The sequence below is a fragment of the Bufo gargarizans genome, chromosome 9 (assembly GCF_014858855.1).
Source record: "Bufo gargarizans isolate SCDJY-AF-19 chromosome 9, ASM1485885v1, whole genome shotgun sequence".
NCBI classification, from domain to species: domain Eukaryota; kingdom Metazoa; phylum Chordata; class Amphibia; order Anura; family Bufonidae; genus Bufo; species Bufo gargarizans.
This window is the reverse complement of record NC_058088.1, coordinates 160,151,644-160,179,538: the sequence shown is the minus strand read 5'-3', so window position 1 is coordinate 160,179,538 and position 27,895 is coordinate 160,151,644. Positions and strand designations below refer to the sequence as shown.

At 43.9% G+C, this 27,895-nt stretch overlaps 1 protein-coding gene across 2 annotated transcripts in view; it reads right to left on the bottom strand.

Moving 5' to 3' along the window:
* The window catches only part of RABGAP1 (RAB GTPase activating protein 1), a 176,162-nt gene that overhangs the window by 131,115 nt on the left and 17,152 nt on the right, over positions 1-27,895 (bottom strand). For both annotated transcript variants that reach the window (XM_044269095.1, XM_044269096.1), the window contains exons 3-10: positions 25,383-25,608; positions 24,602-24,810; positions 24,333-24,507; positions 22,687-22,844; positions 21,856-21,966; positions 20,306-20,372; positions 19,117-19,219; positions 14,110-14,279 (exon numbers count right to left, since the gene is read on the bottom strand). In XM_044269095.1, coding sequence (XP_044125030.1) covers positions 14,110-14,279; positions 19,117-19,219; positions 20,306-20,372; positions 21,856-21,966; positions 22,687-22,844; positions 24,333-24,507; positions 24,602-24,801 — 984 coding nt within the window. In that variant the 5' untranslated portion in view covers positions 24,802-24,810; positions 25,383-25,608. The remainder of the gene's footprint in view (positions 1-14,109; positions 14,280-19,116; positions 19,220-20,305; positions 20,373-21,855; positions 21,967-22,686; positions 22,845-24,332; positions 24,508-24,601; positions 24,811-25,382; positions 25,609-27,895) is intronic.

The following is a 27,895-nucleotide window of genomic DNA, read 5'->3' as shown; positions in this document are numbered from 1 at the left end:
CCCCCAAAATGTAAGCTCTGACACTCAAAAGCATTTTACAGATTTTAGTTCCTCCGTGCCTGTGTAAACATTGAGACAAGTGCGGCAGTGCCATCATTGCGCTGATCGGCAGGGGTCCCAAAGATCAGACCCTCACTGATCATACATTGATGGCCCATGCCAAGAAAAGTAATCAGAACCTAATTAAAAAGGGGTCACTCGACCTTATTAAAAAAAAATATAAATAATAATAATAATAATAATAATAATAATATTATATATTCCTCCTGTGTCCTTTCATATTTTTCACAAAATTCAGGTTGGTCCAGCTCCATTATGGCGTCATTAGTTACAGGCACCACAATTACAAACAGGGTGGACCCGCTGCGCAGAACCACCATTCTTAAACGACACCCTCCCTCCTTGGACTCATCACTGCCCCCGCCTCAGTTCAAATGTTACTCCCACTGAAGCCTGTATCCAGGCTCATGGTCACCCTGCATGATGCTTCACCCAAAAGCAGAGGGGCGTTGCATTCAGAGGACGCTCAGTGACATTTTATATTCAGAGTAACGACCATAAAGTAGATTGCCATTGATCTGGTCAGGAAATAGCGCCAGTAGGGTCACATGACCGGCTTACATAATGCTGAAGCGGGGCATTAACCCAAGAGACCACATATTAGTACCTGCTTTATACTAACGTGATGGATTAATTACAATAAACTTTTCAATGGATAACTCTGCTAATGATACAGACGTGATGTACAATGGAAGAATCGACCAGAAACCACCCCAGCACGACTACACTGCAGTGGTGCTCCTGTGGTCTGGAGCCTTCATGGCATGTGCTAGGCTGCTGGACGCAGAATATTGGGGCTCAAGAAAACATCTCCAAGTACAAGCAGAGCTCTGCCCTCATCAGGAGGATTTCTGATAAAGTAGGCCGTTTAATTATTTAGATGCGCTGTGCAGACAGCCGCCGGAGTCGCAGCGCCGAGCACAGAGAAGTGATTGATAAATGAGAAGGCTTTCAGATGTCACACTGTGCTAAGCCTTCACCGTTTAAAGGGTCATATAATTGCACATGAATACGAATACAAGACCACGTGTACAGAGCTAAACTGCTCATATACTGCGTGTTATAACCGTAGACATTTATGACATATCCACAGGAATCTTGGAAATGCCATAAATCTTTGCTCGGCTTACAAGGAGAAAGGCTGACACGGTCAGTCACCTTTCCATTCAGAATGGGTGTCGGGGGACCTCTAATGTTTTTATAAGATGATTTTCAAGTGGTGGCTATGCCAGAAATGTGCAAAACTGACTTTAAGTCATGTGCATCTCTGTCCCTCTTAACACAGTAGGAACTACACCTGACTTTTGGCGTCGCCGAAATATCTCCCTTGCAATCTAGCAGGAGCAGGTCAGGTGCCGGCTGTCTGACACAGCCAAAGACCCAGAGGAAGAGAGAGAAGTGGTTTATAATGGCTTCCATCTTCTATTGTGAAGACTAAATAGCGCTCAATGAGGGAAATGTAGTGAATAGAGGAGGTGATAGTGCTGCTGCCCCTACCAGATCAGCCTGGCTGTGACTATCCCCGTGACAGAGGACTGATTTCCCCTGTAAATGGGACTCCTATGGATACAGTGAAAAATGCCCAATAAAAAAAATAAAAAAAAAGACATATGATGTACGGTAACTAAAATATATACAACATTAAGGAAAAATGCAACAAAAAATTTGTAAGAAATAAAATAACCACGTCTTGCCCCAAAAAGAAAGTGAATTATAAAAACACATTGACTTGTGCAAGTATTACATTACCAAGTGCAGACAGGCAAAAACAAGACACATGATGCTGATCACTAAGGCCCTTTCAGGCCTGATCACTGAGGGGTTAAATCATGACCATAGTTTTTAAACATTTAGTTTGAAGTCATTAAAAGGGGATGGCCACTTTAGAAAAAATAAAAATAAAAAATGAATGGCCATACAATGGATGCTGTAACAGAATGAAGCCACAGCAGGCTTATAAGTCACCTGAACTCCTGTTAGGAAGTCCTCTGGATGTCCATTGCTTATGTAAACACCACAGTGCCAGGGCCGCTGCAGCCCTGGTAGGCAAAACCATGGCGGGGCTTTACAGGAAACCAGTAAAAATCCAATAGACCAGTACTATTGCAGTCCATGGTATAAGCAATCTGGGGATCACTAAGGGGACTAAAAATTAGCATTAAAAAAATATATAAAAAAAAAACTATTTTAGCAATTTTACATTAAAAACAATAAAAATAAGGATAATTGGTATTGCTGGATCTGAAAAGGACCAAACTATTAAAATATAAAAACATTTATAAATATTTTTCAAATATGTCCCGTGAAAGCTGCAATAGAAAAAAAAAACTGAACGATTTGCAGTTTTTTTTGGTCACCATGCAACCGACCACCCAAAAAGTGATGAAAAAGTTGTTTGTACCCCAAAGTGGTACCAGTAAAAACTGCAGCAAAAACAAGCCCACAAACAGCTCTGTAGCTACGGAAATACAAAAAAGTTATAGGTGTCAGAATATGACAATACAAATATATATTTTTTTTTTTAAAGTAGTAAAACATAGTAAACATTACATTAATTTGGTATCACAGTAATTGTACTGACCCACAGAATAAGATCATGTCAATTTTTGAGAACAGTGAATAACAAAAATAAAACCCCAAAAAACAGTGGCAGAGTTCTGTTTCTTTTTCAAATTTACCCCACATAGAATTTTTTTTGTTTTCCGAAACAATATATGGTAACTTGAAGGGCACCTGTCACCGGGATTTGGTGTATAGAGCTGAGGATATGGGTTGCTAGATGGCGGCTAGCACTTGCATATGTATCAAATAGTGTTTGTTTTTTACACAATAAAAGCACACAGAGCTATGGGGACTGGGTATTGCGGATGTGCTAGCGGCCATCTAGCAGCCCATGTCGTTAGCTCTATACACAAAATCCTGGTGACAGGTTCCCTTTAAATGGTGCCATAAAAAATTAAATAAAAAAAAAAAAAAAACTTGTACCGCAAAACACAAACATTTAAAGGGCTTTGTGAATAGAAGTGTAAAAAAGTCATGGCTCTTGGAAGGTGTGGAGGAAAAAACTAAAATGAAAACGGTCCTAAAGCGGTTAATAGTTCGGACATTTTCAGAAGCAGCAAAACCAATTCTGCTTAAATTTTATTGTTTTATATGTAAAATTGAGAAAGGGGGATCTGAATATTTAATATTTTTATTTTTTTTAATACATTTTGAACTGTGATTTTTGGTCTCTTTAGGGTACTTGAATATGTGTCCTCAGATTGCTTATAACATCGGCTGTAATAGTATACTATTGCAGTCTATGGGATTTTTACTGGCTTCCTCTAAAGCTCTGCCGCCATTTTGTTGCAGCTTTGGCGCTGCCGTATTTAAGGCCATTTCAGAAATATTCTTCTAAAGTGGCCAGCCTCTTTAATGACTTCAGAACAAATGTTTAAAAACTGTGATCATGATATAACCCCTCAGGCCTGAAACTGCCTTCTTTTTGCCTGTCTGCACATGGTCGTTTAATTCTAACAGACTACACTACAATTATAAAAAAGTCAAAATGTGCAGTAACTCCCACATGTAAAAATTACTGTTTCTTTGATTTCATTTTCAGATCATCCATCTACTGTGCCCAGTGTTGTTTAAAAGAAAATCCTTGCAGTGCAATAACTAATTTAATCAGTCTCTATGAGGTAAGTTCTAGACCTGACAGCGGCGAATCAATGGATGTCGTATATCTGGACGTCTCCAAAGCATTTGACACTGTACCGCATTAAAGGTTAGTATATAAAATGAGAATGCTGGGACTGGGAGAAAGTAACTGGCTCAGTGATAGAAAACAACGGGTGGTTATTAATGGTACACACTCAGACTGGGTCATTGTCACTAGTGGGGTACCACAGGGGTCAGTATTGGGCCCAATTCTTGTCACGGGTAATTGGGAGGGGATAACACCAAATGACACACAGAAGGAATAGACCGGAGTCTCGGCCTGAAAGCTAAGGGAGAGGGATGGTGACCTCCTAGAAATCCCTGACTCCTGCCAGTACGAGTAGACCCTAAAGGTGGAAATACTCATACACCGTAACCTAGGCCCTGAAGACCCTGGAAGGCCCTAAGAATGGTGGCAGGGAATGAGACTACTGGTCCCTCCCCAGATGAAGGAATCAGCATCTCCCTGAGGCCTAGACAACACAGACAAGCGAACAACAAAATGCAAGACAAAATGCATTTAGCTTAAAGCAGAATGGAGGAGCAGGAGATCCAAAGGAACACACCAGCTCAACCAACTCCAGCAGGAAATATCAAACGCAAGGTAAGCAGTGTGAGTCAGAACTAAATAGCCTCAGTAATGACCATCAGCTGCACCAGACAATAGGTGTGGTCATTACCAAACAACACTGAAAGGAGAAAACAGAGAGACTGTCAGAAACCCTCACGTGCCGCCAGTCTCTCCTCTGTCGTAGGAGGGACCGTGACAATTCTCTACAATATATTTGTTAATGATCTTGTAGAAGGCTTGCTAGTAAAATAAAAATTTTCGCAGATGACACTAAACTGTGTAAAGTAATTAACACTGAAGAGGACAGTATACTACTACAGAGCGATCTGAATAGACTGGAGGCTTGGGCAGATAAGTGGAAGATGAGGTTTAACACTGACAAATGTAAGGTTATGCACATGGGAAGGAATAATGCAAGTCACCTGTACATACTAAATGGTAAAACACTGGGTAACACTGACATGAATAAGGACCTAAAATTTTAGTGAACTGCAAATTAAGCCGTAGAAACCAGTGCCAGGCAGCTGCTGCCAAGGCCAATAAGATAATGGGTTGCATCAAAAGAGGCATAGATGCCCGTGATGAGAACATAGTCCTGTCACTTTACAAATCACTAGTCAGACCACACATGGAGTACTGTGTACAGTTCTGGGCTCCTGTGAATAAGGAAGGCAGACATAGCAGAGCTAGAGAGGGTTCAGAGGAGGGCAACTAAAGTAATAACTGGAATGAGGCAACTACAGTACCCTGAAAGATTATCAACATTAGGGTTATTCACTTTAGAAAAAAAAGATGACTGAGGGGAGATCTAATAACTATGTATAAATATATCAGGGGTCAGTACAGAGATCTATCCCATCATCTATTCATTCCCAGGACTGTGACTGTGACGAGGGGACACCCTCTGCGTCTGGAGGAAAGAAGGTTTGTACACAGACATAGAAGAGGATTCTTTACGGTAAGAGCAGGGAGACTATGGAACGCTCTGCCTGAGGAGGTGGTGATGGTGAGTACAATAAAGGAATTCAAGAGGGGCCTGGATGTATTTCTGGAGTGTAATAATATTACAGGCTATAGCTACTAGAGAGGGGTCATTGACCAAGGGAGTTATTCTGATTGGAGTCGGGAAGGATTTTTTTCCCCTAAAGTGAGGAAAATTGGCTTGTACCTCACAGGGTTTTTTTTTGCCTTCCTCTGGATCAATTTGCAGGAGAACAGGCCAAACTGGATGGACGAATGTCTTTTTTCAGCCTTATAAACTATGTTACTATGCTATAAACTGTGTACATGAACTACTGCGCATGTGATCAGCGCTGGTGGGCACACATAAGGTGGATGTTCACAAAGGGAATAAAAAGAACAGCAGGGGGCGCCCTAACAAACATGCAATAGCTAGACACTTGTAAAATAGTTATATCTTGAATGACCGAAAAGCGAGTTTTACTGTACAATTTGACTTATATATGCTTTTCATTGTAATTTTACATACTTATAGTCTAGTCTTGAGGTATTAAACTACACTCAAATATATCTTTATATAGTTAAAGGAAAGACTCCCAAAGGTGCTACTATGTGGGTATGGGAGATGGTTCAGTGCAATCAGATCCTGTTAGCTCAGACTTTCCATCTGGACACAGGTCAGGGGACATGCATTAGGCGACTTGGCTTTATTGTTATGATCAAACTAAGGGCTCTTTCAGACAAGCGTGTACTGAGCGGAGTCACTGTCCGTGTGTGAGAGGGATTTCCCATTATGGACATTGCTTGTTTCGCAGTAGCGCACGGAATTATACCGATTTATAATGCTGGGTGTCTCTGCATGACCTCACTTCTACGGAATTATACTGACATAACGCTGTCAGTATAATTCATTAATACAGGTCATGCAGAGACACACAGCATTATAAATCAGCATAATGCCATGCACTCCTAAGAAATGAGCAGTGTCCATAACAGGGAATCAAGGTTACACACAGAGCTTAATTTCCACAAATCTGAAACTAGCCTATTGTCCGTGTTTCATATTTCCCTGCTATCTTGACTTAGATTTCGAAGTGAAGCTGCATTTTAAGAACTAGTTTAATATTTCCCTGGTCCGGAAAAAATCCTTAGCCTGGAGCCCTGATGAGCCCCTTTAGCAAATACAAGTAAAGGAAGTCCCTTATTCGCCTCCCTTTCAAGGACAGGCATATTATAGGTAATTTTTAGGTCCTTCACATGTTCTGTGGTATCCAGTAACTGGTAGAGAAAAAGATTTCAGTTATCTGCAGACTGTGACTGATCTTGGTCCTGTTGGTCACAGATCATATAGTTACGCATATTTAGCCTTTTATCTGTTTTAACAAAGTTCTTATTATTTAATGCAAAAAAATGTTACACATTGAAAGTGGTGACTAATCATGTTAGGTTACAGCCATCACTTAACTCTCATGTGGTCCCAAGGTCTGGAGATGATGGCGTTGTAATGTCACTTCTCCAAACAAAAAAGCAACTAGGACAGCATTCATCTATGTATATTTGAATACTTGAAGCTAAACACTGACCAAACTGCATCTTGCATAAACTTAAAAGGGCTGTCCGTTTCGGTCCGTATCCAATCTGCATTTTGTGTGGATTGGATGCAGACAGATTCACTTCAATGAGGCCGCAAAAGATGCAGAGAGCACACCATGTGCTGTCCATTCCGTGAAAAAAAATATAGAATATGTCCTACTATTCTGGTCCTTTTTGCGAACAAGAATAAGCATTTCTGTCACAGGACAGAATGTTCTGATCAGAAAAGCATGTGGCCGGTATCCGTGTTTTACGGTCCGCTAAAACAGATGCAGTCATTTAAATGGACCCTTAGTCCTATTGCACACGAACGTGTTTGCGCTCTCTGGCCATATTGCGGACCGCATTTGCGGATCCGCAATACACGGGCACTGTTCCGTGTGTATTCTGCATCACGGATGCGGAACCATTCACTTCAATGGGTCCGCAAATACAAAGATGCGGAATGTAAGCCTATAACGGAACCCTACGGAAGCACTACGGAGTGCTTCCATGAGGTTTCGTCCCATGCCTCCGTTCCGCAAAAAGATAGAACTTGCCTCACTATTCTGGAGGGGACCTGAAACGGTTGGAATGGTAGACACGGCACTGGAAGGCTTGACTGTGAACAGGTGGGTGTTTTTTTTTCTTAAGGTACATATTCTGGTCATTTATTTCTTGAAATAAGGCTACTTTCACACTTGCAGTAGCCTTTTCCAGCAGGCTGCTCCGGCGGGGTAACAGCCTGCTAAATCCGTGCTACCGCAAGTCAACCGTGCTGCCAGAAGTCCACTTCTGCCCCATTCACTATAATAGGGGTGGGCCGGAAGTCCGGCCGCAGCATGGCAGACATGCGACATCTGTTGACACTGTGGACTTGCAGTAGCATGGATCTGGCAGGCTGTTCCCCCACTCGAATAGACTGCCGGAAAAGGCTACCGCAAGTGTGAAAGTAGCCTAAGGGTCCATTCACACGTCCGCAAAATGGGTCAGCATCCGTTCCGCAATTTTGCGGAACAGGTGCAGACCCACTCATTTTCAATGGGGCCGGAATGTGCTGTCCGCATTTGCGGATCCGCACTTCCTAAAAAAAAAATCGAACATGTCCTATTCTTGTCCGCAATTGCGGACAAGATTAGGCATTTTCTATTATAGTGCTGGCAATGTGCAGTCCGCAAATTGCTGAATGCACTTAGGCGATGTCCGTGTTTTGCGGATCCGTGTGAATGGACCCTAAATTGGATATCCTAGAGAATTTCTTGGCTAAATAATCTGTAATATCACCCATTGCGAATGGTGGATCTTGTGTTACCTATATATAGGTGTTATCTGTCATTTTAAAGGGGTTCTGCACTTTCATTTAACTGATGATCTATCCTCTGCTTATCTCTCCTGGCTGACGCGACCCATCAGTAAGCTGGCAGGAGGGTCAACTACTGTAATTTCAAAATTGAGTCACCATATAGTAGTTCGCCTCTCAAGTAGTAGTGTGACGAGGGATCTTCTTGGGTCTCCTTTGTTTACTGGAAACGTCCTGCCAGGTATCCTTTACAAGTATTGGTGGCAATGTAGAGATATTTTGTGCCGGACACCAATCTGGAATATCCAGCTCCTGTATATCCAGAGCTTCACAAACTCTTGTCAAGTCCGCATGGCTCCTAATCACTTGTTTTCGGAGTGGGGTATTAATCAGGAGACCGAACGGGTGAAGCCATCGGTACGTTAGCTTCTTCTGGTGTAGGGCTTCTAGAAGGGGTTTAAGATGTCTCCTCTTGTTCAGGGTCATAGGTGATAAGTCCTGATAGAATACCACTACAGAGCCCTCAATCTCTGCCGTCTTATTCATTCTTGCGGCAGCCATGATCATCTCCTTTACCGCACAGCTTGACATGCGGCATATGACATCCCTGGGGGGATCCTGCGGCTTTGGAATCGGCCGGAGCGCCCTATGGAATCCTGTACTATTTCAAAGAGGTCGGCTTGGCTATCTGGTACTAGGCAGGGTGAACAATTGAATGACTTCCTGCTGAAGGGATTCTAGCGATACCGACTCAGGGATACCTTTCATCCTGATATTGTGTCTGCGGCCCCTGTTGTCTTGATCTTCCACCAGGGAATACAAGTAATTTCTATGGGCTTGTGCGTTGTCCAGGTTGTGGGACGCTTGACCACTGAACTCAGTAATTGCATTCTGCGCGGTCTCGATTTCGTCCACTCTGGAGCTAAGGTGACGCATATCTTTCTTTATATCAGATAGATCTTGCCCGATCGAGTAAAGAGCGTCATGCAAAATGTCCTTCATGAAAGCCCTGGAGAGAGGTAAGTCCTCAGCTGAAGCGGCTTGCTCCTGTTCGCCATCACCATCTCCCTCCGAATCAGCCTCTTTATCCTCTGCACGAGTCGCGTGGCGTGCAAGCGCCATCTTGGAGTCGGATCTCATGTCCGGCCGCCGGACAAATCTCTCTATATCGCTCTGGCTAGTCGCGATTTTCTGTGTTCCCCGGGGTGTCCTCAGGCTTTTCCTTGCTGAGCTTTCCCATTTTGGGGCTTTAATACAGGCTTAAATCGCTCAAAAGGACTCTGTCAGCGGCGGAGCTCCTTACAAAGCCTGCATCCGGCTCGGCCGCTAGACTCCGCCTCTATCCTCTGGATAGATCATCAGCTTCTGATCGGCAGGGGTCCGACACCCGGGACCCCCGCCGATCAGCTGTTTGAGAAGGCAGCGGCACTCCAGTAGCGCCGCGGCCTTCTCACTGTTTACCACCGGGCCGCTGGCCCACTGATGTCACGACTAGCATCAACTAGCGTGAACAGAGCTTAGCCGCGCCCACGCTAGTTGATACTAGTCGTGACGTCAGTGGGCCGGCGGCCGGCGGTAGACAGTGAGAAGGCCACAGCGCCGCTGCCTTCTCAAACAGCTGATCGGCGGGGGTCCCTGGGTGTCGGACCCCCGCCAATCAGAAGCTGATGATCAATCCAGAGGATAGATCATCAGTTAAATGAAAGTGCTGAACCCCTTTAATCCTGCCTGTAATGATGATAATATTTTTTATATAGCACCAACATATTCCGCAGCGCTTTACAACCAGAGGGTTCATGTACAAACAGAATCATACATTACATAGCAACAAACAAGTCAACAATGAAAACAAAAAGGAATGAGGGTCCTGCTCACAGGAGCTTACAATCTACGAGGAGATAGGGGTGACAATAGGTAAAAAGTGCTCGTTTTGTACAATGGTCTGACCATCTTAAAACAAACTTTTAAAAGACTATAGGGTTCAGAGTCAAGTACTACAGAAAAGATTTGTGGAGAAAGGCTATGGAGAAGAAGAATTGAAAGAACATATGTTAAATATTGAGTAGAGTAGAGAATTAGGGGGATAAAGGGAAAGAGAAAAAAAAAAAAAAAAAAAAAAAAAAAAAAAAGATAGGGATTTTCGTTTTGCCTTTTTAACCCAATATAGTACAAATGCGGGTTTCATAAGGAATGCAATGGAAAAAAAAAAAAAACTGGTCCACACTAAAAAATGACCCCGTATTAGGGAAAGTAATAACGGTTCGTCCGGATATTATTTAAAAGAAAGCTCCGAACATACGGACACACCTGGTACACAGCTCCATTCGGCCAATAGCGGAAAAGAAGAGTATGAGTAGATTCACATGGTGCGGTTTTTGTATAGCCTGTAAGAATAGAAGCACCGCGAATAGGTGCAAACACACTGAAGTTATAACATCAAAGGCTAACGGACAACAATTTAAAGTAAAGGAGGCCTTTCTTGTGAAAATGAAGGGGTTATATACCTATTGGAGTGCCCGTGTGGCCTCCAGTACGTGGGGAGGACATTGAGAAAATTGAAGGTACGAGTCCAAGAGCACATAAGAAATATAAAAAAGGGCCTGGTCACACACAGCGTTTCGCTACACTTTAAACACCATGAAAAAACCCAAAAGGGCTGAGATTTACTGGGATTGAATTGGTGAGAGCTTATTGGCGAGGGGGAGATCCGGCAGCTCAGATAAACCGTAGGGAAGTAGAATGGATCTATAAATTAAATACTCTCCAGCCAAATGGATTGAATATAGAATTTGACCTGAAACCGTGCTTGATATGAATAGGTTTATCTGGTATCCTTGTCGCATATATTGTGTAGTAATGGTGTATGCGAGAAAAACGCTGTGCCTCCTTACCTGTGGAAGAGAAATGGCAAGTTCACGGGAGTTCATTGAATGGAAACCAGGTCGATCATGGAAGCGCATTGAATGGAAATCTAGCGGAGGACTGTTTGCGATGGACTCGTTTGGAAATCTTAAATTGGCTGAGAAAAACATGTGACCATATTATGAACGAAAGGCGGGGAAGGGTTTGGTGTAGTAGGAGAGCGATAGGGAGACAAGTGCATAAAGAATGTATTTTATGTATAGGGATTTTTACATATGTGATTATTATATACTTGTACAATTGGATCTGGATTGTTTTATAATGATGTTTTTATGAGCATATTATGAGTGGTTTTAAGTATAGCCTGGATGGTGACGTGTTTCCTCTAGTGAGCTGGGGGAGGGTTTGGGTTTAAATAGACATAGCTCAGTATAGCCTTAGGGGCTTTCACACGGCTTTCACACGGGCGAGTATTCCACCCGCACTGAATCCGGACCCATTCATTTCTGAGGGGCTGTGCATATGAGCGGTGATTTTCACGCATCACTTGTGCGTTGTGTGAAAAATCGCAACATGCTCTATATTTTGCGTTTTTCACGCAACGCAGGCACCATAGAAGTGAATGGGGCCGCGTGAAAATCACAAGCATCCGCAAGCAAGTGCGGATGCGGTGCGATTTTCACGCAACCATAGGGAAAATAATAGCATTCTGAATACAGAATGCAAAGTAAAATAGTGATGGAGGGGTTAAAAATCAAAAAGATTAACTCACCGAGTCCACTTGATCGCGTAGTTGCGGATCTCTGTCTTCTTCTGTAATGCTGAGCTGCTGTGTAAGGACCTGTGGTGATGTCACATCACATGATCCAATCACATGGTCCCTCACCGTGGTGATGAACCATGTGATTGGACCATGTGATGAGCACAGTGACGTCACCACAGGTGTTTTGCCAGGTCCTGAAGATAGAACAGAGACCGGCAGCTATGGAGTAGGTAAGTTAACTTTTTATTTTTTAACCCCTCCATCCCTAATTTACGTTGCATTCTGTATTAAGAATGCTATTATTTTCCCTTATAACCATGTTATATGGGAAAATAATAAAATCTACACAACACCTAACCCAATCCTGAACTTCAGTGATTAAGTCTGGGTTTGGGTCTGGGTTCCAAACATGGCGATTTTTCTCACGCGCGTGCAAAACGCATTAAACCGCTTTGCACTTTTTACCGCAACGCACCCGCATCTTATCGGGCCCGGGTGTGAAAGAGGCCTTAGATTTCGCCCCTGAGTAAGCCTTGTGCGAAACCCGGGTTGGGCTGTGATACGAAGGAGAAAATATTGTGTTTTAAGATATGCTATAAATTTATCGTGTTTGAGTATAATAAAACCCTTATTTATTCAATTGCACTGAAAGTACTTCACTATTGTGTGATTTTTTTATGCTCTGCAGACGCTGTATCAGTATCTTGTGTCGGAATACTGGGTTTACTGCATTCGGAGGATAGTGCTATTTGCACCAACTTCACCCCCTGACGAAGGCACGCCGAAACGCGCGTTGGGGTAGCGCCATCCTGGTTGGTCTCCTCTTGGTCTGATACCTTGGCGAGTTTCATTCATTCTTTTATACTCCGGTTTTGTTCCATATGGATTATTATTCCTCTGCTAGGTCTTGACTTGCAAGCCGGATGTCCTTGCTCCTTCTTGTGTGGGCATTTCATTTTTTCTTTCCCTTACATTTGGGACTCACCTTTGCCATTATATTTACTGTGTATCCGCGGTGTTATTATGCTATTATTTTTCTTCATCATTATGTATTTATCCCGCTGATTACACTTACTACTATTTATGACCGGAGTTTCCCACCCAGGGTGGCGCCGTTTGTTCCTTTCCCTGTTCCTTTTTTGTTTTCCTGTCCCACTGCATTTTTTGTATGTAATTTTGATGTTTTTTCATGATACAATAAAATATTTATAATATTTATCATTTTGGCTTTTTGCGCTCCATTCCTTCTTTATTCTGATTTGTGCTCGGGAGCTTTAGCAGAGTTATTTTTATAGGGGTGTCATCTTGGGTACATTGGGTGAGCACTGGCCCCCCTGGATTTTTCTGTCCCCCCTTCTCTGACGCCCCTAGGGTCACCCCCTTCCCTTTCTGTTTGCACCAACTGAAGCAGCGCGGTCCCAAACTAACGCATTCATTTTATGAAACCTGTCCAAAGGTAACCATATCGGGGCGTTATGAAGCACATACAAAAGTTGGGGCATCATCACCATTTTAAGGAGGTTCACTCTACCCACAATGGAGAGAAACAATTTACTCCATGCTTTAGTCTTCTTTCTAAATTTTGCAAGCAAGGGGGATAGGTTTATCTCTTCAAAGTCTTTAGTCCTGGGTGAAATCTGTATTCCTAGATATTTAATATTGTTTACACAGGGGATATTATGAGCGTTGGCTACCTCAGATACCTCCTGGCCATCAATAGGCATTAGTGCTGATTTTTGCCAGGTAATATTAAGGCCCGACAGACTGCCAAACTTGTCCAACAGAGACATAGCTGCCGATAGGGAAGATGTCGTATCTCCCTAAAACAGAAGAGTGTCATCAGCGTATAGCGTAATTTTATTATTTATCAGCCCATATTGAAACCCCTTTATGTCTGGGGACCTAAGCACCACCACTAGCTAAAGGCTCAATGGCTATCGCAAAGAGGAGGGGGGGGATAGTGGGCAGCCCTGTCTGGTACCCCTAGCCAGCTGGATGTAGGTAGACACACTCCTGTTAGCCCTAATACGTGCTCTCGGATCAGAATATAGGACTTGCACCCATTTAATGAACCGTTGTCCTAAGCCCATACAACTCAACGTACTCCAGAGGCATCCCCATTCCACACTGTCAAAGGCCTTAGCCACATCAAGAGACAAAACGGCCCTATCCCCACAGTTATCTGACGGGATTTGTAGGACTAGCATATACTCTGCGAATGTTGATAGCTGTAGATTTTTGGAGCAATAGGTAGTTTTCTGATGACATTACCTTTACGGATAAAAAGTTTTCAACCAGAATGCTGGACATATAGAATACCTGTTTCAGTTTGAGGAAGAAGTTTTCTGTAGAACTCCTCTTGCTAAATGGCCAATACAGGCGTTCGCTGGCTGAGCAGACTCGCACCTTTGTTTCTAATAGGAATCGCACAGGCTCCTGCACTTCTGTAATCACCAGGTCTACTGCGGTGGTCATAAAAAGCACCTTGTCTGTGGGAAAACACACAACAAATCAGAGAAAGTTTTCCACACTGAAATAAAAATACTGTTCACCTACAAAGATAAGGGTACTTTCACACTAGAGTTATTCTTTTCCGGTATTGAAATCCAGTAAAGGGTCTCAATACCGGAATAAAAACGCATCAGTTTTGTCCTAATGCATTCCTTCAGTATGCATCAGGATTCCGTTCCATTCCTTGTACTGTATTTGACCGGACTAAATACCGCAGCTAGCTCCTGGAAATTGCCGTGCTGCCGGATCCGTTTTTCCAGTCTGCGCCGTGATATAGGACGAGCTATTTTTCCCTTTGATCTTTGAAAAAAAAATGACCGGATCCAGTCCGTTTGCATACGGTTTGGTAAAGGTGGTCGTGCATGCGCAGGATTGTTTAGTCTCCTGCTCTCTATTCAGAGACTGTCAGGGCTTTATTGGTGCCACTGGGCATGTGCAAGCACTGCTACTACATTCTCTACCCTGCTGCTTTTGACTGGGCAGTAGAAAGTTTAAGGAAAGAGCTGCACAACAAAAAGGGTACAACTACACTGCCACATGTTGCGTGACAACATTTTTTGTAACAGTCAAGCACAGGAGATATCAAGACCAGCACAGAAAGCACCAATCTTAATAAATCTTCCCCTTAGTGCATGGGCGGACCGGCCATAGACCCTACAGGGAAATTTCCTGGTGGGCCGACACCCAGGGGGCAACCAGCCAGGTACACAAAGATCAGATGCTCTCAGAATTAATGTAGGAGGAGCCATCATGCACTGGGCCAGCAGCCGCAAATGCCCTCCTGAATTCAACGGAATTGCCATCCTCATGACACTAATACGGTTTCATACTTTGGTGTGGGTGGAAGTATTTTGTGGTGTACTGTGCTATCTGGTTCTGCTGGGGCAGTATTTCATGCTGCGATATCTGGTTCTGCTGGGGCAGTATATTGTGCTGCACTGTGGTATCTGGTTCTGCTGGGCAGTATTTCATGCTGTGCTGTGCTATCTGGTTCTGCTGGGGCAGTATATTGTGCTGCACTGTGGTATCTGGTTCTGCTGGGCAGTATTTCGTGCTGTGCTGTGCTATCTGGTTCTGCTGGGCAGTATTTCATGCTGTGCTGTGCTATCTGGTTCTGCTGGGCAGTATTTCATGCTGTGCTGTGCTATCTGGTTCTGCTGGGCAGTATTTCATGCTGTGCTGTGCTATCTGGTTCTGCTGGGGCAGTATTTCATGCTGCGATATCTGGTTCTGCTGGGGCAGTATATTGTGCTGCACTGTGGTATCTGGTTCTGCTGGGCAGTATTTCATGCTGCGCTGTGCTATCTGGTTCTGCTGGGGCAGTATATTGTGCTGCACTGTGGTATCTGGTTCTGCTGGGCAGTATTTCATGCTGCGCTGTGCTATCTGGTTCTGCTAGGGCGGTATTTTGTGCTGCATTGCGGTATTGCTGGCCCCACCTACTTCTGTTATCCTGCCTTCTGTCAGTTTGTACCCACTTACAACATGGGGCAACTTTTTTTTAATTTTTTTCCAGGGCCACTTTAAAGGCTATGTGCACCTTTGAGGGCATTTTGTTATTATTGCATTGTTCATTTTGAGCACTTCCGCATCTTGTATAGCATGTTGGGCAGTTAGTGATTCAAGGTAGAGGCACGCTCCCACAACTCCCCCGCCTCACATGAAAGATAACATAGCCTATCCCCCTGGCAGAATAGGTGGCAAGATATTTCCTCTTCTCCCTGGAATCATCCTAGCATACAGATTTTCCAGGCACGAGAAGATGTCTTTACTGTGTGCCAAGGGAACAGGAAGCAGCTGCCCCTCCAGCTACAGGGTACGTGCTGCATCCAGCACTGATTCCAGCTACAGAGCACAGGAGTTGTGAGAGCTCATTACAAGGCAATCACTGCAGACCGCTCCTTTTGCCTGCGGTTATAGTGTAGTAGGACAGTTCGAGGGGAGAAAACTTTTCCTCATCTCCCTCTAAAATTCTGGTGCTATAGTAATAGTACATGCACCAGGCTGTCTGCAGTAATTAGCTTGTAATGAGAGCCGAGAAGCTGTTGACAATCAGTGCGGACAGCTTCTGCTGCATGTAAAATCAGTATCAGGGGTGGGCTGGAAACTTAAAGACCATGTAAACCTTCAGAGTCAATTTTTACAGATTTTTTTTGGCTAAAAATAATTTTTTCAATTGGCCTTTATTAAAAAATATTGAGCCATTCCATCACAAAGGGTTTTTCTAGCCGTGTGATTGGTACTTTCACTTTGTGCCGGTCATCTAATAATCATACAAGTGTCTGTGCCCGATACAAAAGACTTTAAATGCTATTGTAATTTGACTTCTTATTGTGGTTTTACACCATAATATTGGCCAACATATCCTTGTAATTAAAGGGGCTGTCCCATGACAAACACTATCCACAGGAGAGGGGATAAGTGCCTTACAAGTCGAGGGGGTGTCTGGCCACTGAGGACCCCACCAATCACTGTGCTCCATTACTTGAATGGGGCAGCGGTCATGCATGCGCACCACTGTTCCAGTCAACTCTACAGGACTGATCAACCCCCACCAATCAGACACTGCTGTCCACCAATGCTGGGGATAAGTGTTTGTCATGTGGTAAGCCCTTGATGCTAACAGTAAGATACAGTTTCATATACCCCAACAACAAATAATTTAAAGAGGCAGGTAATTAGGCCTTAATTGGGCCCAACACGAATAGATTTCCCCAGTGATTTCAAACACAGACTTTGCTCCTTGATGCACATCACAACTGCAACCTCCGAATGTCACCCTGAAGATGAAACAGAAAGGGAACCAGATTATTGGGTCTGACACCCAACACCCTTGCTGATAAGCCATTTGTGAGTGGTTCCAGCACTAAAGGCTGTCTCTGAGCTACTCAGCTCCATGGTGTAGTGGACTACGCTGGTTACCATTCACTTTGATAGGAGCAGCAGTGCAGTTGCCGCAGCTGTGTAGTTCTCCAACCGGAGCTAGTCAGAAACAGCTGATTGGGGAGGTGCGTGGTGTCGAAATATATCAGATACCGATGGGCCACCCTGGGGATAGGCCGAGTCCCAATATTATAATCCTAGACTATGCCTCCAATCACATAAGTGCTGTGGATGTGACCATGTGATACGTCAACCACCAGGTCAATAAGAGCGTTCATTTGAAACAGCATGCTTTTTAACAGCGCCCATTCAGGACACCATTCGGCAGGTGTAATAGCACTCGCTGCATCACCTGATATCATCAACTCAAACATTTAAAATATTTTCAACTATATAATCCTTGCATCATATCAGATATGCCACTGATTATCATGATGGATTTTATGGAATCTTGAAATGAAGCCTGAAAATTGTATTTCTATGCCTGGAGTATAGCATGTAAATGAGCTCTTAAAGAGGTTCTCCGGGCTTTTAATATTGAAGACCTATCCTCCTTCGCCATAGGACATAGCAGAGAGGCAAGCAGAAAGAGATGGCATGCGCACACCTTCCCTTCATACAGCTGATCGGCGGGGGTGCTGGGTGTCAGACCCCTGCCGATCTGATACTAATGACCTATCCTGAGGATAGCAGTAAAACATAGGTAGAAGCAGCACCACACGGTCCTTGGTCGATGTATCACACGATGCAACAGCCTCACCAGTGACCCACGATCCAGCAGGCCATGAAGATAGGCGAAAAAACAAATTGGCACCGGTAGCATCTCACATCATCCGAATTTTTATTGCGACCTCAAGACATAGTACAAAAATGCAGCAACGTTTCGGCTGATACTCAGTCCTTTGTCAAGACAAAGGCCGAGTATCAGCCGAAACGTTGCTGCATTTTTATACTATGTCTTGAGGTCGCAATAAAAATTCGGATGATGTGAGATGCTGCCGGTGCAAATTAGTTTTTCTCCTATCCTGAGGATAGGTCATCAAAACTAAAAGCCCGGAGAACCCCTTTAAACAAGACTAAAGGGCTTTTTAAAAAAAAAAAAAAAAAAAAAAAAAAAAGGTCCAAACATTGACTTACAGGATCGCTGCCTCACATCTGGTGGCATTAGAGGCAGAGCTCATTAAGAGCTGATTTGCACACCCTCTTCTCAGAATTCCAGAGGAGCATGTATGGATTATAAGGCCTCTTTCACACGAGTGTGAGTGATTGGCTCCGGATGCGTTCAGGGTGCGTTCAGTGAAACTCGCACTATTTTTCAAGCAAGTTCAGTCAGTTTTGTCTGCGATAGCGTTCAGTTTATTCCGCACGGGTGCAATGTGTTTTGATGCTTTTTTTCACACGGTAACAAAAAAAACTGAAGGTTTACAAACAACATCTCTTAGCAACCATCAGTGAAAAACGCATTTCATCCGCACTTGCTTCCGGATGCAATGCGTTTTTCACTAAAGCCGCATTCACTTCTATAGGGCCAGCACTGTGTGAAAAACTGCAGAATATAGAACATGCTGCGTTTTTCACACAACGCAGAACTGATGCCTGAAAAAAAACACGCTCATGTACACAGACCCTATTGGAATGAATGGGTCAGGATTCAGTGCGGGTGCTGTGCGTTCATGTCACGCATTGCACCCGCGTGGAAAACTCGCTCATGTGAAAGGGGCCTAAGTCTTGTCACGCCATTTAAGGCGTTCTCCATGAAGAGATCTTGTATCTCCCATATGCCTGGAAAAAGCACATTTATCAGCGAATAAATATAATTCAATGCAGTTATTGGAAGCCAAGTTTGCTGCTTCATCATGTCAGCCACTGATCTGAACAGCTTTTGCAGTCCGATAGTTCACGCTGTTACACAGGGATTTAGTATTTTTTTACCTTTTGGTGTCTCCTCATTTACAGCCTGGAAATGTGGGGATTTTGTGTTCCAGCTCCCAGTGATGATATAGGACTTTCCATCTGAGCTTTTACCCATGGACTCCTAAATGTCATGATAATATAATGAATAAAGAAAACGATTCTGAATTTGCATTTCGAGTTCTGTACACACCTTTGTTTTGGGTATTTTTATGCAATTTCTATTTAAAAAAAACTTGATAAAAACAAACACTTCTGACATGGAAAAAAATTTACTTTAGTCATTGCATTAAGTTAAATGCTGGAGCTAGGTTTCAGTCTGCAATCTAAATTCCTTCATTTCCAGAACCCATGGTATTTAGTTTGCAACCAGCTCCTAATTTTAGATTTTTTTCTCGTGGGTACGTTGCTCCCATTAATACATACTGGATGTCTGGTATGTGTGTTCAGCATGCTGCTGCCTTCACTAGCTCTCTTGTATCAGTGCATCTTAAAGGGGTAAAGAGTGCTGCAGCTCAGTTCCCATTCAACTGTATGGGAGCCAAGTTGCAGTATGCTGGAACAGCAACTAAACAATGGATGGAGCCTTCTTCTTTCATCTCCGGCAACTGAATACTTTCTGGCACAGCTGGCTGCCAAAAACTCCCGATAGGAGAATATGGTGGGTGTTGGACCGTCAATCTGATATTAATTACCTACCTGGAGGATAGGCCATCAATATCAAAAAGCTAGAATCTCCCTTTAATTCCTGGACCAATTTCCTCATTTACAGCTCATGAAGGATCTCCTCTCACTTGTGCTTGCAATCACAGATCCTGAGGCGAACACACTATTCCCTTCCCTTTCTCACTACTCTTACACAGCCTATATGATTCTCCTCCTTCAAACTGCCTTGTATGTGATTTCCTCTCTGACTATAGTCTGTATGAGCTGCCCTCCTTGGTTTCTTCCCCCCCTCTAGACCCACCTCATGCAGGACTTACACAGACTCTGAAAAAGTAGAATGGTAGGAAATGTTTACTAAAGCTTATTGAGAAAGGTATTTCCTTTTGCATTTAGGAAGAAATGCAAAATTAAAATACATTTCAGTACAAAGCTTTTTATAGCCTTTAAGACGTAAGAACATCATAAAGGAAGATCCCCTGCTAGGACCTTATAGTGGGGGGCCACTAACAAACAGCGCCTTTTACTTGGCTTACCATTCACTTACCAGCTCTAGTAAGTGCATGTCACTATTCCGTACATCTCTGCCAGGGCTAAGGAGGAGTCCAAAACACCTGCAGCAAAACATACAAAAGTAAAAAAATGTTATTGATGTCTTACTTTCACTGCTTCACTTGCACCAGTCGGTTTCCTACAACATTTAAAAGGTGTTGTCTCAAGAAGACAAGCCCTAGACATATGCCCTTTATAGAAGAGATCAATGCCAGTATCTCACTTTATGAACCACAACGGGGAATTGCATCCAAGCATTACATACAGCCATTAAAGTGGTTTGGTCAAGTATAACTAACTGATGGGTGGGGGTCTGAGCATCCCCAGTGAATGGGGATCCCACGTTCTCGTCCTAACGGCAGGCCGAGCATGCACCCTGCCACTCCATTTATACTCTATGGGACTGCTGGAAATAATAGAGTACTGTACTCGGCTATCTCCAGTAGCCCCTACAGAGAATGAATGGATCGGAAGGGAACATGCTTAGCCTGCAGCTCCATCAGGACAGGGACATGACATCTTCGTTCTCAACTCAGGTGGGGGTCTGACTACTGGTTAGTTATCTCCTATCCTGTTTATAGGGGACAACTTTCATACTTGGCACAACCTTTTTAATTTCTGCCATGTAAAGTCACAGCTTCCACACACAAAAAAAAACGGGTTTCCTTAATTATACAATCCCTTAAAAAAAAAACATTATAAAAAATCATACGTTTGGAAGCTTCCAACAATTTGCACAACTGTAACAACTACATACTTCAGATTTTGCACCACAGTCACTGCATATAGGCTTCACTTACACCAAGTAAGCTTTCTGTCACATGTGCAAGCAAAGACCTACGCTAGGGCTACACAGCGACATGTGTCGCACGACAAAAAAGATACAACTACACTGCGATAATGTGTAGCCAATGTCCTCCGAAATTTTTCATAATGATTGTCAATGGTGTCGCACTGTGACATATCGCGACTGTGATACGACAGTCACACAAAAATCAAACTTGGATAGATTTTTTGCGACTGTTGTGTTGCAGTTTCAGTGTGACATCATTGACCATCATTATAAAAAATGTTGTGCGACTTTTCTGCAATGTGTCACGGTGTAGCACTAGTCTAAAGGGCCCTTTACACAGGCCGAGAATCCCGCAAAAACAACACTCGTTAGAGATTATCTGACGGTGTAAATGTACCGCTGATTACCCTATAAACAAGCAAAATGCTCGTTCATAGGTTAATAGATCATTTGTGCAGTCAAAAAAAAATTATCGTTTGCCAGCAGCAGATCGTGCTGTGTAAACAGCATCTGCTGCCGGAAAAAAAACTAGTCAGTATGGGGATGAGCAATGGCATTAGTGATTGCTCCTCCCCATACTGTGGAGGAGATATCTGCATGCTCCTCCAGCGAGCAGGCGATTGTCAGGAAGGAACTCTTCCTTCCTGACAATCTGCAATCTGCTGCTGAATTGTCCTGTGTAAAGGGACCTTAAGAAAATGGATTGTAAGAAATTATTTAGCTTGCGGGATGATAATATCAACATAAATTACCTCTCAATTGTTAGTTCTTTGTTGGATGTCTGCTGAACATAGATCACAATCTTCTTATCAACTCCCTGCCGTAGTCTGAAACACTGCTTGTCCTTATCTTTAGAAACCGCGCTATAAAAAAAATAATAATAACAACAATAACCTGTTAAATACATCGTAATGTAGGCAGTAAAAGAAAACCGGAAGTAGCAAAGACAATGTGTTTCCAAAGGGGTTCTGTACTTTCTTACTGACAGCAAATTATTAAGTTGGGGCATCAATATGTGGTCAGTCAGGGTCTGACTACTAGGATCATGCAGATGGCAAGAACTAAGGGGATATGGTCCTTTAGCAGTCTGACCAGACGCAGGGTCACAATCTGTGTGTGCTGAGCTGCAATACCGTACACAGTGTAAGGAGAAGAGAGAAGGGGAGTCTGCCAAAACATCCCTGATAGCGGTCATCAGTTCCACCAATAGGTTTAATCATGTCATTAGATGAATTCAGCATATAGAGAGGCAGAAGCCATAAAGCAACAGACTACAGGGCCAGTTTATTGGACGCCTTCAGTAAGGTTAGGATATACTGTCAGAAGCAAAAGCTCCTCCACATTGTAATTTTCACAGCTTTGTTCTAGTGAACGGTGGAATCTCAGAGCCTGGTCCACTGCTAACAGAGGTGGAGCAGCTCAGGCCCCAACATCCTCATGAAGTAGACAGAGAACCACCCATCCACATGCTGGGCTAACGTGATCTACAAGCCATATGTGGTCCATGAGCTGATGAGGGTTACAACATTAGAGGAGGAAACTAGTAACAAAGCACATAAAACTAATCACACTTCAGAACCTACCTGAAGTAGCCCTTCCCATCATCCTCCTTAATTTCAAGTGACACAGAAAAAGAGAAGATGTCGCTATCGGGGGTCTGAGGAGGGATGGAAGCAGAGAGAGGCGTCTGCTTCAATGAACGCCGGAATGCTGTCGCAAAACTGTAGAGTATCCGACTGACCTAATAAAGATATATAACTTAGAATGAACATACTGTAACAAAAAGTGTGCACGCAGCCCGTGGTATGTACACAGGAAAAATAGGCATATTCGCATCTACTGTATGTAGAACTGTACTCGGCTTAACGATCACATATATATTCTGACACCATTCACATCTATGTAGAACTGTACTGGGCTAAACATCACATATATATTCTGATCCTTTGAAATATCTAAAATTGAAAAGATGCTAAAGATTTTAAGGGAACACACTCCAAGATAATCAAATGAAGTGTTTGAAGGCTAATTAAGGGCGTGGTTGTGTAGTGATTGACGTAGGGATACAAAGAACACCAAGACAGTCCCAGTGTCAAGCACCACCCCATCAGGCTCTACACTAGGCATATCCCAATGTAATATATTTTACCTTGAGTGATCACCTAGGGCTACTTTCCCACTCGCGTTTTGGTTTCCGTTTGTGAGCTCCGTTTCAGGGCTCTCACAAGCGGTCCAAAACGGATCAGTTTTGCCCTAATGCATTCTGAATGGATAAGGATCCGTTTAGAATGCATCAGTTTGCTTCCGTTCTGCTCTGGAGGCGGACACCAAAAGACTGCTTCGCGGGGCCGGCGCATGCGCACTAGTTGAGTCAATGCCGTGCCCACAATGGGCATCGCAGTGTGCATGCCCCAGCTCAGAGAAGCAGTGCAAAGGCCCGGGATCTCGGCCGGACCTAGGGATGACGCAAGGGAATAGGAGGGCGGGCAAAGGAAGAGGCTGGGAAGGAGTAATGTAGAAAGAAGGCGGCGCAGCCTGTGCTCCTACACACTGAATGCCGCCTCTGGGCACTTGCGAGCCTTCATTTGCATATGAAATTAAACGTCGTTTTTCACGCTTCTGCAAGTCTAAAGAAAATAACAAAGGTACCATTACATTCATGTGTAGGTGTGCTACAGAACAATGTAAGCTCTGGATGTGGTAAAATAGTGGTGACAGACTCCCTTTTAGTGTTTTTGAAAGTGTAGGGTATTCCCATCTTAGACAATGGGGGCATATCGCTAGGATATGCCCCCATTGTCTGATAGGTGCCTGGTCCCATTGCTGGATAGAGAATGGAGCAGGGATCGCTGTGGCTGGAGGATCCCAGATTTCCCAGGGTCCGTCCACCACCAAACGCTAATCCCCGCCTCTCCCATAGAAGTGAATGGGAGCGTGCCACGCATGCGCGGCCCATGCTCCCATTCATTTCTATGGGGCAGACGGCTATAGCCGAGCGGCCCCATAGAAATGAATGGAGGGCGGCTGCTCATGCGCAGTGCGGCTCCGTTCTCGATATAGGTGCGTCGCACCTATAAGACAATGGAGCATATCCTAGCTATATGGCCCCATTTTCTGAGATAAGAAACCCCCTTTAAAGCAAACCTTATGAAGGAATTTAATACAGGACTTCATAAAACTAAAATAAAAAAATAAAAAGATAAAAAAAAATGCTCTGATGAAATCTTACCGCCTCCTGAATCTCACAGCGGAAGACATGTATCCTGAAGAGCTCGGCATTGTAATGACTCTCAGTGAAAGCAAAGCAGTCACTCTCCGGAGTTCCGTCATGGCCTCGGACGCAGAACAGAATCTTATATATTGGATATTTTGCTATTTCAGTGTTTGTTTGAGGGTCGAGGAGTCTGTTCATAGTAATAGAAAGATAAAATGCATCAGTACATGCAGCTGGTTACATAGGCTTGCACTTTATGCATATTGGAAATAAACAGGTCATACCTGACTGTCCCTTCAGACACATTAGGTACGGAGAGAGTAACATCCAGTGCGTTCTGACATTGCCCCCGCAGAATAGAGATCATTCTGAGAGCTTCTACCTCACTCCGCGGAGCATTCACGGAGGCACAGCCCAGGTACGTGAGCTTACTGAACACGACGCTGTCTTCATCAGGAACCGGCGAGTACAAATCAGGCCCCATCTCCGCAATCTGAGACATTAATGGAAACCAATTATTTAATTTGCAACACTAAGTTTAATGCCTCATGCACATGAACGTATTTTGTTTCTATGTCCGTTCCGTTTAGTTTTTTTTTGCAGATAGGATGTGGACCCATTAATTTCAATGGACCCCCACCGATCAGATCCTTATGACCTATTCAGAGGATAAGTCATCAGTATTAGGCCTAATGCACACGGCCGTGCCGTTTTTTGCGGCCCGCAAAAACCGGAAGCCGTCCGTGTTGCCTTCCGCAATTTGCGGAACGGAACGGGCACCGGCAATATAAATGCCTATTCTTGTCGCAAAGCACGGACAAGAATAGGACATGTTGTATTTTTATAGCGGGGCCACGGAACGTAGCCACGGATGCGGACAGCACACGGAGTGCTCTCCGCATCTTTTGCGGCCCCACTGAAGTGAATCCGGCGGCTCGGATGCGGACCCAAACAACGGTCTTGTGCATGAGGTCTTAAAGTCTCGGAATACCCCTTTAACTTTGTCTACATGATAAATACCATTTTCTGAAGTGAGACAGCCCCTTTAATATCCATGTGGATTACCTTGCTGTGCTGGTTTCACAGGCAGGCTCATTTCTTGTTTCTGCATGCCAACAGATGAAGGGTTAATGGAAGAAGAAGTGGAGGTTTCATTTGAAGACTCATCCAGATCATCGGGAAGGGCTTTCTCCACCTCCTCTGCATGCTGCTCCTGGCCTTCACATGGCGTATCCATTAAAAGATCTTCCAGCTCCTTCTGAAGTTGCTGTTCGCTCCCATTTCCAACAATCTGGAGATTAAAAAAAAACTGTATATTACAAGAAAAATACACTCCGGTATGACCAGTAGTGATAGTCTGGCCATAGATTGAAGCACTAGGCTGAATCCTTTATTGGTTACTATCCCTCATACAGGGTATACCATGGACCATGGAGCACAGTGAGAGATAATTCTGTCAAAATCTCCACTGCTCTGGTCCCTGCTGCAAGAAAGGTAGGATTCAGTCTTATCTTATGTCAGATACATTTAAAATTGTCAAAATTAGCTATTTATGCATGAAGTACAGAATGAACTAGTAATGGTTCCCTGCATAAATAGTAACCTCTTAATATTATGTATGCCTGCCTATTTTTATTTCAATTACTGCAACTTTGGTACTAAAAATACTCCTCAAAAATGCTAAGAGGGTATTTTTACTCTTCCGGATAAAAGTGCAGTGTGACCTCTGAGCCCATGTGCAGCAAAACAAAAATAAAAATATCAGCAACCCTGGGAACTATACCCCATGGAAAACCAAATCTGTAGGATATCAGGACACTAGTCAGATGAGAGCATGTCGTACCCTAGCTTCAGTTATATCCATCTCTGGGAAAGCTTAGACCCACCACACTAGACCACCATGAGTAGTCCCCAGCATTGCCAGCCTCCTGATGTAAGAGAACACTGGATGTTACGCTGCAAACTAAAATTATGCTGTCATTCTGTCATTTTTGGTAAATCCCCTAGCACTGGCTCCCTGCTACTTCTCTTCTAGGCCTGGGCTGCTTCACTGAAAACATTTGGTCTGACATCGCCGCAGCCAATCACTTGCATCATGTGACCATCCTGACGCAAGAGGAGCAGGTCACCGATGCGGTCAGCGATTGGCTGTAAGCGATGTCAATCCGGATGTTTACAGCGAGAGAGCCCAGTGGCCAGGAGGAGAGGGAGCCACTGAGCTTCCCTTTATAGGTCCAGCTAAATGGAGGTGGAGGGTCCCCCACTTCTTGCACAACCCCTTTAAGGGCTGATTCACAAGACCACACTTGAGCTGTGAAACACAGGCCATGTGTTGGCTGCATCTCCCAGACTGACTGCGGCTTCCCTGACCTTACGTCATCAAAGTAATTCACGATACAGTGAGTTATCATCTGATTGCGGCTCTACTGTGCTGGACTCGCATCATGGGAGTACGGTACAATAAAGCCGCAATCAGATAGGAACTAACTATAGCAAATTACTGTGATGCCGCCGGTTTGGGTCAGGGAAGCTGCGATCGTTGTGCGACATGTTTTCGGTTGTATGAAGGCCTAACAGTGAATTTACTGGTGATAGATTCCTTTTAGGCTACTTTCACACTAGCGTTGTTTTAATCCGGCGTTCAATTCCGACACTGGAACTGCCCGCCGGATCCGGAAAAACGTGTGAAAACGGATTACATTTGAATCCTGATCAGGCTTTCGATCACAATGGAAAAATGCATTGGAAAAAACGGATCCGCCATTTATGGACTTTAACTTTTTTTTCACATTTTTCGGGTTTAACATGCAAAAGCCGGATCCGTTTTGACTGAACACACGGGGCCGGATCCGGCGTTAATGCAAGTCAATGGGAAAAAAGCCTGATCAGGCGTTCAGTCAAAGTGTTCAGGCTTTTTGTAGGTAAAAATACTGCATGCTACGTTTTTCTGAAAAGCCTGATCAGTCAAAAAGACTGAACAGAAGACATCCTGATGCATCCTGAAGGACTGACTCTCCATTCAGAATGCATTAGGATAAAACTGATCAGTTCTTTTCCGGATTTGAGCCCCTAGGACGGAACTCAGCGCCGGAAAAGAAAAACGCTAGTGTGAAAGTACCCTTAAAAGGGTTTTCCGAGGTTTTTATACTGATGACCTATCCTTTGGGCAGATCTACAGAATCTGATTGGTGGGGGTCTGACACCTGGGAACCTTGCTGATCAGCTGTTTGAGAAGGCAGCGGCGCTCCTGTCAGGTCGTTCATCGGTCACAAGGCCTAGGAGCTGCTCAGCCCCATTGAAGTGAATGAGGCCGAGCGTGATACCAAGCACAGCCGCTATACAATGTATGGTGGTGTTCCCTGTAAGCTGCCAGAAGGCCATAGTGCTCACAGGAGCGCCAAAGCCTTCTCCAACAGCTGATCGGAGGGGGTCCTGGGTGCCAAACCCTTACAGATAAGAAGATACCGATGACCTATTACAAAAGGATAGATCATCAGTATAAAAATCTCAGGAAAACCCCTTTAAATTTAAGCAGGCACAAATGAGACACTTCTCTCAATGTGGGTGAAATGCAGCAA